The sequence below is a fragment of the Callithrix jacchus genome, chromosome 18 (genome assembly GCF_049354715.1).
Source record: "Callithrix jacchus isolate 240 chromosome 18, calJac240_pri, whole genome shotgun sequence".
NCBI lineage: Eukaryota > Metazoa > Chordata > Mammalia > Primates > Cebidae > Callithrix > Callithrix jacchus.
The window spans coordinates 24,813,130-24,829,382 of NC_133519.1; the positions used below are offsets into that span (position 1 = coordinate 24,813,130).

At 35.6% G+C, this 16,253-nt stretch overlaps 1 protein-coding gene across 14 annotated transcripts in view; it reads right to left on the reverse strand.

Annotated features, from left to right (window-relative positions):
* The window catches only part of RASAL2 (RAS protein activator like 2), a 385,295-nt gene that overhangs the window by 53,767 nt on the left and 315,275 nt on the right, over nucleotides 1-16,253 (reverse strand). For all 14 annotated transcript variants that reach the window (XM_002760332.6, XM_008984955.5, XM_008984954.5 and 11 more), the window contains one exon: nucleotides 12,610-12,719. In XM_002760332.6, the coding sequence (XP_002760378.3) occupies nucleotides 12,610-12,719 (110 nt within the window). The remainder of the gene's footprint in view (nucleotides 1-12,609; nucleotides 12,720-16,253) is intronic.

Here is a 16,253-nt window from a genome sequence, read left to right on the forward strand (position 1 = left end):
CAGGAAAGAGGGGGTCTCAAGACAGGTGGATTAATAGTAGCCACTGATTTTGGGAACTGAATTTAGAGGTAATCGGAGGCTTTGGTAAGATAGATTTCAGAAAAGAGGACAAAAATGAGATTTCAGTGGGTTGAGAAAATGAATGAAATATGAGGAAGTAAAGATAATTTCACGTCTGATTGTGAAGGGGTGACAACAGTAAAATAGCTAGAGGGAAACCTGGGTTTGAAATAGATTTTAAAAAAAATTAATCATCTTTTAATTTTTCTCCTTAAACAATAAGGAGAAAAACAATAAACACTCTTGGCAAAAAATTCCAAGAGTTCAAAAGGATAGAAAGTAAAGAATAAAAAAAGGGTACCTCCCATAACCTCCTACAGAAAGGAGGCCATTAACAGTTTTGTGAACCCATTAATACTTTATACAAAGGCACCCATGTGTATATAATTATATAAAGTATGTAATATATAGTATATTACATATATTTATATAATGATATATTTGCATGTATTTAACATAATATACATAAATATAAATATAAATGTATATACATATATAGACATATATATATATATTCATTTACCATAATGGGATGCTACAATACTGTTTTGAAGAGAATATTTTGGACTTCTAACCATACTGGAACATATAGATATATTTCATCTTTTTGTAATGACCATATAGTATTCCTTTACATGAGCCTATAATAGTTTACACTTCCTGATGACTATCTAAGTTTCATTATTTTTTGTGATTAGCAACAAAATTCAGAGTATCTTAGTGTATATGTACATACATATATATATCTCTTCATGTACATATGCATATATTCATACTTTAAATTCTCAGATGTGAAATTGCTAGATCCAAGGGCATATGCATTTAAATTTTTGATATGGCTCAATTACCCTCCATAAAGATGGCATCAATTTAAATGTTTATCAGCAGTGCATGTTTCTACATGCTATCCCCAACATGAGATGTGGCTGAACTTCAAAATCTTTTGCCTGTATAATTAGTAAAAAATAATATTTCATTATGGCTTTAGTGTGCATTTCTTTAATTATGAGATTGAGGACATTTGTACATGTTTATTGGCAATCTCAGTTCCCTTTTCTGTGAATTATAAACTGCTATTCCATGTTCTTAAACCAATTTTCTAATCATTAAAATTAACTGATATGTAAATACTCTTTGTATATTAAGTAAATTAGTTTTTTCTGCCATAATTATTTTCTCCCAGTTTATTTTTACAAAAGGTTTTTTAATTCCAAGATCATAAGAAATAAGCTATATTTTATTTTAGTGTTTTAAGTTTTTATTCAATACATTTGGATTTTTTGGCAGAGGAGGAGAGATGAAAAGAGTACAGTAGGGAGCCAGCTTTGTATATTTCCAAAATGCAGAAATACTATGATTGCAAATTGACTCAATACTATACAGTATTTTGCTGGTATAAGAGGGGGTGTGTGTATGTGTGTGTGTGTGTGTGTGTGTATATTTTTTGCTTTTGTTTTTCCTTTTTTTTGGTCAGCAAGTTAGGACTCCTATCAACACACACAACAAAGAGTATAATGGAAAAAACACTCAACATGAAGCCAAAAGCCCTACATATTCACATCAGCTCAAACCACTTACTAGTCATGTGACATGCAGTAAATAATTTATTCTTTCTGAACCTTAGTTATCTCATTGCAAAATGTGGATAATGATTTCTTTTCCTACATCTCACATAGTTATTGTGAGAATCAAATGCAGCAATCTATAATTTCACATCTATTTCATAAGCTGCAGTACAATACAAACGTGGAGTATGATTATAGACATAGAGCTTTTTTTGCAGTGATATGATATGCATTAGTTCATTTTATGTAAATTATTCATCTGGCTGAGATCAGCAAAGCTATTCTTGAATATACTGTTCACTGAAAGAATACAAAGATGGAATAAATATGTGGAAATATTTTTTTTCTATTAAGATAAAGCATTCTAATGAATTTAAAATGCTATCATGATGCAATTAGAAACTCTGATTGGGTTTTGGTTCATAAAACTAAGGGATCCTTGATTGGTCCCATGGCTGTAAATCTGGAATGGGAAATTCTATAATCGATAGCTAGACTGTATTGATTAATTAATGGCCTGAAGTCCAGTAATTTCTGAGAAGTTGTCATATCCACATAGACCATATTTTGAAAGATTGTAATTCTGTATTATCTGGAAGTCAGTTTTGACTCTCCTTTTCTGTTTCAGGCCAACAAATGTATATTGAGTTCCTCAATAGAACAGTCATTATACTAGGGGATGAAGATACACAGATTGCATCCTGTAGAAGCTTTCAATCTGTACAGTAAGCAGACCTATGAAAAGATAGATTCAATAGAAAGCAGTTAGTCCTAGGCTGGACGTGGTGGCTCAAGCCTGTAATCCCAGCACTTTGGGAGGCCGAGGCGGGTGAATCACGAGGTCAAGAGATCGAGACCATCCTGGTCAACATGGTGAAACCCCGTCTCTACTAAAAATACAAAAACTTAGCTGGGCATGGTGGTGTGTGCCTGTAATCCCAGCTACTCAGGAGGCTGAGGCAGGAGAATTGCCTGAACCCAGGAGGCGGAGGTTGCGGTGAGCCGAGATCGTGCCATTGCACTCCAGCCTGGGTAACAAGAGCGAAACTCCGTCTCAAAAAAAAAAAGGCAGTTAGTCCTAAGTTGGCCACAGATAGTTGGGGGGGTAGGGTAGGCACTCAGTCTAGAATGATATGAGGGAAGAATACCAAAAAGAAGGGAGGAAGCATGTAACTCCTGACTTGGGTACTGCTGCATGAGGATAAACTAGGAAGTAAGCTTAACAAAGGACAGGGTATAGGAATGGAAATGGCAATTAGGTTAGAGCAGAGAGCAAGATCAAAAGCAGAGAAATATGAAATAGTATGACAAGTATTAAACTATAAAGAAGACTTTTGGTAGGAGTGGCAGGGTATCATATTGAGAGGGAAAGATGGTCATGTTGTTGCATTTTGTATGGTAGCTGAATATTAGAGATTTATGGAAGTATTACATACATAGGTAATGAGACATTAAAATTGAAATTACAATTGAGACACCCAGATAAAACAGATTCTGTATACCAAAATAAAGTACGAGACAAACTGCAGCATTTACAAAGGAAATATTTTAGAACCAGTTCTACTACCTTGATTCTCTCGGTTATGTCAAGACAATAAAAAGTGGTCAGAGAATCAAGAATGGGAAAGATTTTGTGAGAAATAATTTTTGAAAGAAGTTGTGAGGCTCATCCTCCTGCTACCTTCAAGGGAGAAAGGTAAAATATACCTAAAGAACTGGGTTTGATTCCATCTGGGAAATCTAGATGATGAGAAATGACCAACTAACTGTTGGTGGCAGAGCAAGAGTATTCACGCTCTTGAATCAGCCTGCACTCCTAGAGGCTGTCAGGGCAAAAGATGTGTGGCAGTATTCTGTGGACCATAAGACTGTGTGATGAAGAAACCAAAGCATCAAGAACTCTTTCCTAGAAAGGAGTTGCAAGTGAGCACCTGGAAGAGAAATGCCTCTGTCAAAGTCAGTAAAACTATAGGTGAGAGCTCCTCAGGGATGATAAATCTCTGAAAAAGTCCCTAAATCACCCCATGAGAGAAAAGTCAGCTTTAAATTTCTGCTAGGCTCAGAGAGCATTATGGCAGGCTAAGACTGTAGTATTAGTACTTTCTTGTCATCTTTCTCATCTTTTTTTTTACCTCTCTTTCCCTAAAACCTGGAGGGTACCTAAAAACATGGTTAGTAAGCTAGAGGGGAAGAGCAGATGAGGAGAGACCTAAGTAGTCTACGATACTTCCGTCTCCAAAGGCAGCCAGACTGCCTATAACTGGTTTGGCTGGGGCAAGTTTGTAGTTTTGATTAGTATCTTGTAATATCTCAAACTGGGCCTGGTGCAGTGGCTCATGCCTATAATCCCAGCACTTTAAGAGGCTAAGGCAGGAGGACTGCTTGAGCCCGGGAGTTCAAGGTTACAGTGAACTATGATGGTACCACTGTATGCTAGCCTGGGTAACAGAGCAAGACCTTGTCTCTTAAAAAAATATATATACATACACCCCCACCCCCACACACAGAATATGTATTCAGAACACCAATAAGTTCTGAATTAAGATCTTTTATTTAAAGCAACCACAGATTAACTCTAAATGGATCATGTACTTACATATAAAAGCTAAAATCATAAAACTTTTAAAAGAAAACAGAGGTGAAAATCTCTTGGGACACAAAAATTCCCCTGCAAACATTGCTTATCAGGATGTAAAATGGTACAAGCTCTCTGGAAAATAGTTTTTAGTTTCTTACAAACCTAAACATGTATATACCATAGAACCCAGCAATTATACTCTAGGGCATTTACCCCACAGAAGGGAAAACATGTTCACGAAAACCTGTATCTAACTGTTCACAGCAGCTTTATTTATACTAATAATAACAAAAACTAGAAACAACCCAAATGTTTTTCAATGGGTGAATGGTTAAACAAACCTTAGTACATCCATGCAATGAAATACTACTCAGCAATAGAAGAAACAAACTACTGATACATGTAACAATCTAGATGGACCTCAAGGGCATATGTTCAGTAAAAATAAGCCAATCTCAACCAATTATACACTATATGATTCTTTTAAACAGTATTCTTAAAATAATAAAACTACAGAGGTGGGAAACAAATTAGTGGTGTTTTAGGGAATGTGATAGGTGTGGGGAAGTGGGTATGACTATAAAAGGGTAGCATAGGGAGTTCTTTCTTGGTAATGAAACAGTTCTTTATCTTGATCATGGTAGTAGTTACACAAATCTATACATATGATTAAACTGCACATAACCACACATACACACACAAATGAACGCATGTAAAATTGGTGAAAACTGAATAAAGTCTGCAATCTATTTAATATTACTGTACCAATGTCCATTACTTGGTTTTGATATTTTACTACAGTTATAAGACCTCACTATCGCAGAAAGCTGGGGAGAAGGGTCTGCAGAACTCTATATACTATTTTTGCAACTTTCTATAAATGTATCATTTCAAAATAAAAAGTTAAAAAAGGAGATACTCAAAAGGCTGAAAATATTGTTCCATAATTCCACCTACCAATGAACACCATACATACTTTCAGGTATCTTTTGACAAAGAAAAAGTAGACTACTAAAAAGCATACTTTGTTAGTGAGCCTTAGAAATGAAAACATTACTGTGAAGGTTTTTATTTGAGGGCAGTTTGGAGTGGGTGAGAATATTCGACTCCATATGCTCATCTTTACCTTTCTTTAGTCTTTGGTAAATTTAAGTAGCACTTCCAAAGCAAGGCTGGCAATAGGCATTTGGAATCTTGGAATGCCTGATAATATAGTACCACTGTTTTCAGTCATTTCCTAGTTGTAAGTGCATTTGAATGAAAGGCAGAAACATCACAGAGTCTTTTTGTGTCCCAACACCCTCCTACATGACATGGCTTTAATGTGAAAATGCTGCCAATATTGATTCTAGGAAATCACTTTACTGGCTTTTATCTGATTAGATGGCTTTGGAACAATGATGACTTTGTGACATCCTATTGATTTTGCCTCTAAAATGTTCCTCCTATCTTGTCTCTGCCTCTCCATTTCCACTGCTACTGTCCACCTTGGAGCCTTCATTTTATCTTCTGATAGCTTTTTGCTAACCGGTCTCTCAAACTTAGTATCTGCAAACTAAGTTACCTGAAATTCCACTACTGGATTAATCCATCCATAGAACAATTCTGATTAGGTCATTGCCTTAATCAAAATGTTTAAAGGCTCCTTATTGTTTATAGACTAAAATCCAAACTCCTCAGTCTGACATTCAAGATCTGCTCTGGGTATGGAATACTGGGTTGAAAATAATTTCCCCTCAGAATTTTCAAGACATTACTCCACTAACATCTGATTTTCATTATTTCTACTGAGAATTCCAATGTCATCCCGCCACCCCCAACGTTCCTTTGTATGTAACCTATTTTTTCTTTCTAGGAGATTTTAATATATGCATTTTTAAACTTTAGCATTCAGATATTTCACAATGATATAAATTGATTTGCCTATTCTTGGCATTTCCATTTCTTATAAATGGAATCAAATAATATGTCGTACTTTGTGACTGACTGGCTTATTATTATTATTGAGACAGAGTCTCTCTCTATCTCCCAGGCTGGAGTGCAGTGGCACAATCATGGCTTACTGCAGCACTGACCTAGGCTCAAGCGATCCTCCCACTTCAGTGTTTTCAAGGTTGAAAACATGAATACACATTGCGGCATATACCAGTACTCTTTTTATTGCTGACAAATATTCTATTGTATGGGTATATCATGTTTTTGTATATCTACTGATCAGTTGATGGACATTTGGGTTGTTATCACTTTTTGCCTATCATGAATAGTGTTGTTATGAATATTCATATACAAGTTTTTGAATGAACATGTTTTTTTTTTTCTCTTGGATCTACATAGGAATGAATTTACCAGCTGAGATTTTAATAGGTGTAAAGGACCTACAGATACAAATGTAGCTATCTATAAGTCCTTTTCTCCAGGGTGGTTCAATTTCTCCAAACTGCTATGTGACAGGTGTAAGGCTGGCTGCTGAGCTTCTAGAGCTGAGTGGAAGCTGAACCTTTCCAGAGTAGGTGGGTAAATCAACCTCCTATACAGAGACTGCTAGCTATCTTACCACTCACTGTCCATCCTTCTCTCTTTTCTTAAGAACAGATTCCTATATTATTGGGCCCACTAATATAGCCAGGTATAAAGTTTCCCAGCCTCCCTTAGAAAAAGGTGGCAATGAGATAGAAGTCAAAGTCAACTGGGTATGGTTTAAGAGAGATTGCTTTAAAGGGACATAACTCAGCTGGAAGGTATGCACCCATCCTTTCTGGTATCTAAAACAAATATGTTATGCTTGGAGGTCTAGTAGCTATCTTGTGCCTATAAAGAGATTCTTTTTTTTTTTTTTTTGAGACGGGGTTTCGCTCTTGTTATCCAGGCTGGAGTGCAATGGCGCGATCTTGGCTCACCGCAACCTCCGCCTCCTGGGTTCAGGCAATTCTCCTGCCTCAGCCTCCTGAGTAGCTGGGATTACAGGCATGTGCCACCATGCCCAGCTAATTTTTTGTATTTTTAGTAGAGACAGGGTTTTACCATGTTGACCAGGATGGTCTCCATCTCTTGACCTCGTGATTCTTGAAGATTCTAAAGATGGCAGACTTGGACAGGACTGTCCACTTTCAGATACAAGTGAAAAAAAATTCTACCTTGTTTAAGTCATTTCCATTTTGAATAACTGTTAATTGGCAACTAAACTAAATCCTAAGTATAGACTTCTTTTTAGAATTTTCTTTTGTAGGTAACTATATGTGTTGGCCCTCTAAGTGAGAATTGTAGATTAAGTAACGTATCACTCATATTTTCCTAGTGTCATTAAAGATGGAGTTCATATTTGTTTCTCATATTAATTTTTAAGACAAAGAAAAGCAGAATAGTTTTTACCTATTAAGTTAAAAACTGGAATTTTACCTTTCCAAACTTATTTCCTACCTTGCCCCTTTACATGTTAATACCATGAACTATTCAGTAATTCTCTTCAAGCTCCATAATTTCCTGCTTTTTACTTTTGCTCATTATTTCCATTCCAAAGAAAGTTCTATGTGTGTGTCTATTTCTATGTTCAAATTACACATGTAAGATTCAACTCACAGGCCATTGCTCTCTAAGGTCTCTCCTGATACACTCAGCAAGAAGTAATTTTATCTTCATTGATACTATTTCCTCCTTGACACTTACGTCTTTTACTGGACTCCTCGAAATTGAGGCCTGTATCTTTGGTTCTCTATGCCATATTCTCTGCAGCACAAGGCACAGTAGCGTGTACATAACTGTCACATATTGAATGTGTTACTGTATATCAATACATTTGAATTTTAGAAACATTAATTATTTTGTAAAATTTCACTTATTATGCCTGTGCTCCCAAAAGGAAATTCTGAGTTTAAGAATCATTATAAATTGACCCAAAAAGCAGCACTGGTAACAAATTCCATCAGGGTCTCCTAAGAGAGTTTATAACAAGACAAACCTGTAACCACTAAGGTCTTTCTTGATCAACCAAGTCACATCTATAATCCTAGCACTTTGGGAGGCCAAGGCGGCAAATTGCTTGAGCCCAGGACTATGAGACCAGCCTAGGGAACATGACAAAATCCTATCTTTACAAAAAGTATAAAAATAAGCCAGGCATGGTGGTGTATGCCTGTAGTCCCAGCTACTCAGAAGGCTGAGGCAGGAGGATTAATTAAGTAAGCTCAAGAGGGGAAGGCTGCATTGAGCTGTGATTGTGCCACTGCACTCCAGCCTGGGTGACAGAACAAGACACTGTCTCAAAAAATAAAAATAAAAATGTTATGAGTCAAGATAAGGTTTGTAGTTTATCTCAAAGACCTTGAAGATTTCTGGCTGGGCACGGTGGCTTACACCTGTAATCCCAGCTACTTGGGAAGCTGAGGCAGGAGAATTACTTGAACCCAGGAGGCAGAGGTTGCAATGAGCCGAGATCGCGCCACTGCACTCCAGTCTGGGTGACAGAGCGAGACTCTGTTTCCAAAAACAAACAAACAAACAAACAAACCCCACAAACAAACAAAAAAACCACTTTGAAGATTTCCAAATGTCATGTCCACTATTTCATTATCCTCTGGATAGCTCCAGACAGAATATTTCTCTCTCTTGAAATAGGGAAAAATAAAGTGATTTGCACAGCATCAGTAAGAAACAGGTTCCTCACCTCTTGAGTTCACTGTTATGTTCAGACTTGACCAGATAAGCCACACACACAAAAATATATCAGAGAAAGAAAAATTGAATACTTCCATGTAACAAGAAGACATGATTTTAAAACACAAGAAACAGATTGGGAGAAAATTTTAGCAACATGCATAGTAGTGGCTTACTATCTCTAGTAATAAAAAGTACTATTCCAAATCATAAGAAATAGGACAAACAACTCAACAGAAAAATGGGTAAAGGAAACAGGTAAGTCACAAAAGAAGAAAATATGTGACAGGATACTCAATATACTAAGCATTAGCAAAATACAAATCAAAACAAAGACATTCCCCCATCCCATCTTTTAGAGATGCAAATAGTAAAGATTAAAAATTTGGCTCTAAAGTCAATCTTCTTGGGTTTGAACCTCACTTCTTTCCAAGCTGTATAACCTCAGGAAATTTATGAATTTCTCTGTGTCTCAGTTTCCTCATCTTCAATAGGGGTAATGACAATGACTATCTCCTCGGGTGGTTGTGATGATTAAATGAGTTAGTTTACGTAAAGTACTTAGAAAATTATCTGTCACATAATAAATACAACATGGGTTTATTATTAATATTCTTTCAACATATTGATAAAATGGAAAAGGTTGTCTGAATGACAAAAGTAATCTTAATCTGTTGGTGAGAAAGGTCGTTTTTTGAAGGAAAATTTGATAACATACATACTGTATACCAAACAGTTCTACTTCTGAAATCCAACCCAGTTACCAGTACAAAAGGGTACATGTTCAAAAATGTTCCTGACATCTCTATTTTGTATCAAAAAAAAGAAACAATGTAAATGTCCATCAATACAGAAGTGAGGTAAATTATGTTAAAAACACTGTAGCATGAGAAGATTCAGTTGTTAAAAAGAATGGTGTGAACTGACATTTACTGACAGAGTACAAAATATTTATACTAAAAAGCAAGTCACAAAGTAATACATAATATAATCCTATTTATACTGAAACGTGGAAAACATATACTTGAGTTCTTTTTATGTATGGGTTTTTAAAAAGGTTTGAAAATATACAAATTGTTAATAAGGTTATTTATATAGGGAGATAGGGAAGATAAAGAGGGTCTTTAGTTCTTTTTCTTTCTACTTATATACTGAAACATTTTCCCCCTCTAAAACAGCAAAGGCAAATGAGTATTCTATTTATAATTTAAAAACTGGAAAAATAAAAAGCTGCTTACTACATTTAACTAGCGGTTCCATAGATTGGATAATAGAATAAAAATGTTTTGCTACTTAGATTTAGACATTGTATACTGACCATTTTATTCTTTTTCTTTTCTTTTTTTTTTTTTTTTTGAGATGGAGTCTTGCTGTATCACCCAGGCTGGAGTACAGTGGCACAATCTTGGCTCACTGCAACCTCTGCCTCCTGGTTTCAAGCGATTCTTCTGCCTCAGCCTCCCGAGCAGCTGGGACTACAGGCATGTGCCACCACGCCAAGCTAATTTTTGTATTTTTAGTATAGATGGCGTTTTACTATATTGGTCAGGCTGCTTTCCAGCTCCTGACCTTGTGATCCACCTGCCCTGGCTTCCCAAACTGCTGGGACTACAGGTGTGAGTGACCACACCCGATCTGTATACCATTTTGAAAGAAGTGGTTGACTTCAGCAATTGATGCATCTGAACCAAGAAAATCAGAGGTCTTCAGAAAATACTTGGTCACAACTATAAGGCCACTAATTCAAAGAACTCAGCTGATCAATATCTTGTATCTTAGCTCTATTTCTGAGTGTTCACATGATCTGAAGACAAGAGTCTTTTTAAAAAATGGTAACATATTCAAGCTCTATTGAGTACATCCCTATACAAAAATAAAGTTTTTTTTGAAAAATTTCTGTACAGAAAACGTCTGCTATTCCAATGGAGTTTATAAATTAAAAGGGTTGCTTAATATTTGAGATTTACTAGCCCTTTTTTATTGTGCTGTACTTAAGAAAGACTTTGCTATTGATTAAAGCATAATAGCATAAAAGTCACAAATAATACTTTTAGATCACTGGAAAGGCTAAAAATATAGTAACTATATAATAGCAAAACAAGAAACTCTGGGAGAATATAATCTCTTGGTAATTCAATCAAGCAATTCCCATGGGCAACCTAAAACAAAATGGACTAGGAGAGAGCTCTTTGTTTGAAACAGTGAAGGTAATATTTAATGCAAGGTTAAAAAATAAGGTAAACTTATAAAAAAAGTCTTGTCTCCCAAGTTTCCATATGATGTTGCAGAGTTTAAGAAACTGGCTATTGAATTGGGAGTGTTTTATTTGCTGCACAACATATGTGTTCTTAAGAATCAAAAATCTGAAAAAAATTACTATTCTCTTTTTTTGAGACATTCATAAAATGCTTTGATTTCCTGGAATGATGAAAATTATAGAATAATAGGAAACTAAGAAAAGTATTTTAAAAATCATTTTTATGATTACCTTAAAACAAAGAAGTATAAAAGAGATAATAATAACATACATATATACTGCAAATTGGGGTGACTTGCAAATTTCACAGAGCACCTTTAATTTGGTAAGAGCTAATAAAGCAATAGTCCCTCATCAAGTCCCTTCATTTACAAAATAAAGACAGTAATCATCTGCTTGGCAAATCTCTAATTTTATTTCTGTTTTCCAAGTAGATAACTGAAAACAAAGTCACTTACTGAAAAAAAAAAACAAACCCATAAATCAGAGTATCAAATATGAGAGGCAGAGCTGAGTTCAAAGCCCAGCTCTACTACTTACTAGCTATGTAACCCTGGGCAAGTTTCTCAAACTGTTTATGCCTCAGTTCCTCATCTATAAAATTAGAATAATAGTATCTGGGGTTGATGCATTACATGAGAGACTACATTTAACATGTATGGAATAGAATAAGTACTTAATAAATACTGGTGGCGGTAATGATATGCTAATGCGGATACCATAAGCACTATTTCCAAAATTTTGAACATTATCGAGACATGATGTGTCAAAAATGTGTTAGCACACATTCAATGGTTTTCAAAGAATATCACCCTTAGGGAGCTGTACATTTGAGGATTAGTCAAACTAGTAGTCCTAATTATTGAAATCCACTCAGGCTTCCTTTTCAGCACGTCTTCTAGTTGTAATTGCAAACCAACAAGGCTGATTTCATATGCTGTACATACAGAACATAGCAGTAAAAAGCATGAACTCTGGAGCCAAACTGTGCAAGTTCAAATACCATAACCCTGGGTAAGATCATTTAACCTCTCTGTGCTTCAGATTCTTCATCTATAGAATGGTGATGATATAATATTTATCATATAGGGTTATTATAAAGCTGAAACAAGATATCAACAGTATGAAGCATCCTGTGACAGTGCTGAAACTTTTTAGCTATCATAAATCATTATTCTTTATAGTCATTCTACCAAAAACAAAATAAATGATATACCTCTCACCATTATAACCTGATTCTATAGAAACAGCTTAACTGATTCTGAAATTAATTTTTATGTATCCACAAACTCTCCAATATTGTAAGATTCTTAAACTGGTTGGGTAGTTGAGTCAATATTTTGCATCTTGCCTTAATATGAACTAGACATAAAAGTCACTTTTTTATTGTATTTTTCTATTTGTCATTGATTCAAATTCAGAAAAGACCAAAATGCCTTAACAAAATTCAGTCTCAAATTGCTTTTTTTTTTTTTTTTTTGAGAAAGTTAACCTCCTACCTGTCATCTGTATTGCGAAGGGATGGAAGCCGAAAGCTCGTGTTTCTGTCAAGCTTTGACTGGCTTTTGGTCCTCTTGATGGAGCCTTTCAGGCGCTTGCTGAAGAATCCCTAGAAGGAAAGGCAGAAGGTGATGGGAGAGAGAACGAAAAGGGAACCTTATTCTTCCACACTATCTCTGCAAAAGGTATTTAGATTTTTACAATAAAGACCAGAAATAGAACCTAGCTTTTAAGTTTTTAATTTTGTAAATAATAGTTGCTTGAAACCACCTGGCAATGTGATGAGAAAATTTTCTTCTGTGATAATTGAGATAATTAAACTTTCTGACAGCACCTAATTTCTTATTTCTTAATTTTTATATTAGCTATGGGAGAAAAACTTCTAATTTTACTGGTAGATTTCTAAAAGCACGAGATAACATAGACAAATATATTCTTTCTATGAATATGGTACCAGCAATTTCAATAGAGATGGCATCCAGTGCTTTCCTAAACTAAGGGAAAACAGGCAAAGAAAATGGCATATGCAAAGGCCCCCAGGTGAGAAGGTACTTGGTGCATTGGAGGAATGAAAAGATAGTGATAGAAGAGAAAAAGCATAACTCTAAGATATGTAAAAAGAAGTTAACTAAGTTGTAAAATATTATGTACTGGTGGTCTCAGAAGCGTTAAAACTTGGTCTATGTCACCTTGAATATGGCATTGTAAACGTAAGTACTGAATGTGGCTAAACTATTTTAAAGTGAAGTATGGATCACTTATGAAATTGTTAAAGTATTCAGACGTCAACTTTGTTAACAAAGTGCTTTACAGTCTTTGGCTCTGCCTGCTGCCTGCCAGTTTTACCAAACTATCTAGAGTTCCCTGAACATCTTCCTAGACTCTGTACCTGGCAAATAATGAGCACTCAACAAAAATTTGTTGAATAAAAGGTTAAATGCAAAAATGAATGATGATGGTCACTACTTTCAAGAAATTTACAATTCTATCATTGGCAGGTGTAAAAACATCTTATTAAAGTTTCTCAGCCAGGAACGGTGGTTCGCATCTGTAGTCCCAGCATTTTGAAAAGGCTAAGCCGAGACAATAGCTTGAGGCCAGGAATTCAAGACCAGCCTGGGCAACGTGGCAAGACCCCATCTCTACAAAAAAAAAAAAAAAAAAAAAACTTAGCTAGCCATAGTAGCATATTCCTTAGTCCCAGCTACTCAGGAGGCTGAAGTGGGAGGAATGCTTGAGCTCAGGAGTTTAAGGCTGTAGTGATTGATGGCTGACTGCACTCCAGCCAGGGCAACAGAATGAAACCCTAACTCAAAAACAAATAAATAAAATAAAATTTCTCAAGCAAAGATTCTAATTCAAAGAAAAATATTTTGAAACATGGAGAATGACTCTAATCACCTTGAGATGAATATCATTTTATATAAGCTGTGTAAAATAAACATTTCTATAAGGAAGAAAAAGAAATACTAGGCCAATATTAGTACATCAAATCTTCTATATTCCTCTAGTAACTACCAAAGCCTACTGTTTTGGGGTGAAGGCTATATTAATCAGGATAAGCTAGGTTATGCTTATCTATCCCCACAATCTTAGTGGCATAAAATATGTTACGTGTCCACCAGCAGGTCAACTGAGGGGGTGGGGTCCTGTCTATGCTGTTGTTACTCAGGAACTTAGGCTAAGGGAGGCTCTGTATCTGCACTTCTACAGTTTTTGCAGCAGGATAAAGGTAAAATAGCAAATTATGTACATGTACTAGCTCTTCTTTTTTTTTTTTAAAGACAGGGTCTCACCATGTTGGTCAGGCTGGTCTTGAACTCCCGACCTCAGGTGATCCGCCTGCCTTGGCCTCCAAAGTGCTTGGATTACAGGTATGAGCCACCACGCCCAGCCTGTACTAGCTCTTAAAGCTTCATGTAACTTCTGGTCTCATTTCACTGACAAAACAATCACATGACCATATCAAACTTCAATGGGAGAAGATATACATATTACTACCAGGTACTCAGAAAGGGAACTGAAAGTATTTGGTGAACATCAGTACAGGCTACCACAGTGCTGTACCAAGTGAACTGTTTTTAAAATATGTAGACATTGCTCCTTTCAATAAAGAAAAATGGAAACTTACTAAAATCAGAAGCAGAACTATTTAATTACTAAAAGAAAATACTTATAATGTTACAGCCTATTGTTCTAGTCACCCAAGGAGTTAGTGTAAAAACTCCTAGTATGTATCACATAGACCTGTTTTTTACTGCAGCTTATTACAGATAGAAACTGACTGGAGGTAAGGGGGAAAGGCTCAGTGTGAAGATGATGAGGACAAAAATCTTTATGATTCACTTGCACTTAATGAATAGTAAATAGTATATTTTCTCTTCCTTATGATTTTCTCAATCACGTTTTCTTTTCTCTAGTTATATGCAAATTTTCAACTGCACACACCCTCATGTTGTTCAAGGGTCAACTGTACAATCTTGGTGTCATTAGGAAGAGTCACTGTCATTAGTCACAGTCATTAGTACATAAAGACAAAGGCTTTATACACTATTTTCTATGACTCAATCAGAATGAGTCACCACATTTGCTAATAAATGTAGTCAGCAAGCCAAACTTAAGTTTATAGAATTGTAATAGGATTGTTTAGTATTGGTTCAAAAACCTAGGTGAGATTCAGGCCAAGGAGTCTACCAAAAATCAGACATAAATACATTAAATTTCCTTTTTTCTGAGACTGAATCTCACTCTGTCACCCAGGCTGGAGTGCAGTGATGTGATCTCGGCCAAGTACAACCTCTGCCTCCCAGGTTCAAGTGATTCTCCTACCACCATGCCCAACTAATTTTTGTGTTTTTGGTAGAGATGAGGTTTTCCCATATTGGCCAGGCTGGTCTTGAACTCCTGACCTTGTGATCCACCTGCCTTGGCCTCCCAAAGTGCTGGGAATATAGGCTTGAGCCACGGTACCCAGCCACATAAATACATTTCTAATGAAAATATAGTTAAGCATTTGACTGAGACAGTATTAGTAGATGTTCACTCATCCAGTAATTTAATTCTACCTTTTTGTGGCACATACATACTTCATATGACATAATATGATATGTATATTTCATAAAATTTATGTATATTTGTTATAGAGAACTCTACTAGGAGTTGTAAGGAAATCAAAGATAAACTCTGTCCTCCAGGAAATTGCCACTTAATACAGAATTTAGATACCAAATATAAATTTATATACAGGCTTATTAGTAGACTGGACATGGCTGAAGAAAGAATCTCTCTCTAAGCATGAGGAAATATCAATAGAAACATCCAAAACAGAAAAGCAAGTAGAACAAACAAAAATAACCCAGAAAAGAATATCCAAAGACTAAAGGACAACTACAAAAGGCATAACGTGTGTAATGGGAATACCAAAAAAAGAAAAGAGAAAGAAACAGAAGAAAATCAGAAACAACAATGACTGAGAATTTTCCCAACTTAATACACCAAACCAAAGATCCAAGAAGCTCAGAAAATACTAAGTAGCATAGATGCCAAGAAACCCCCCAAAATCTCCCAAAAGAAAAAAACCCCAAAACTACACCGAGGCATATAATTTTCAAACTACAGAAAATCAAAGAGGAACAAAAATAAG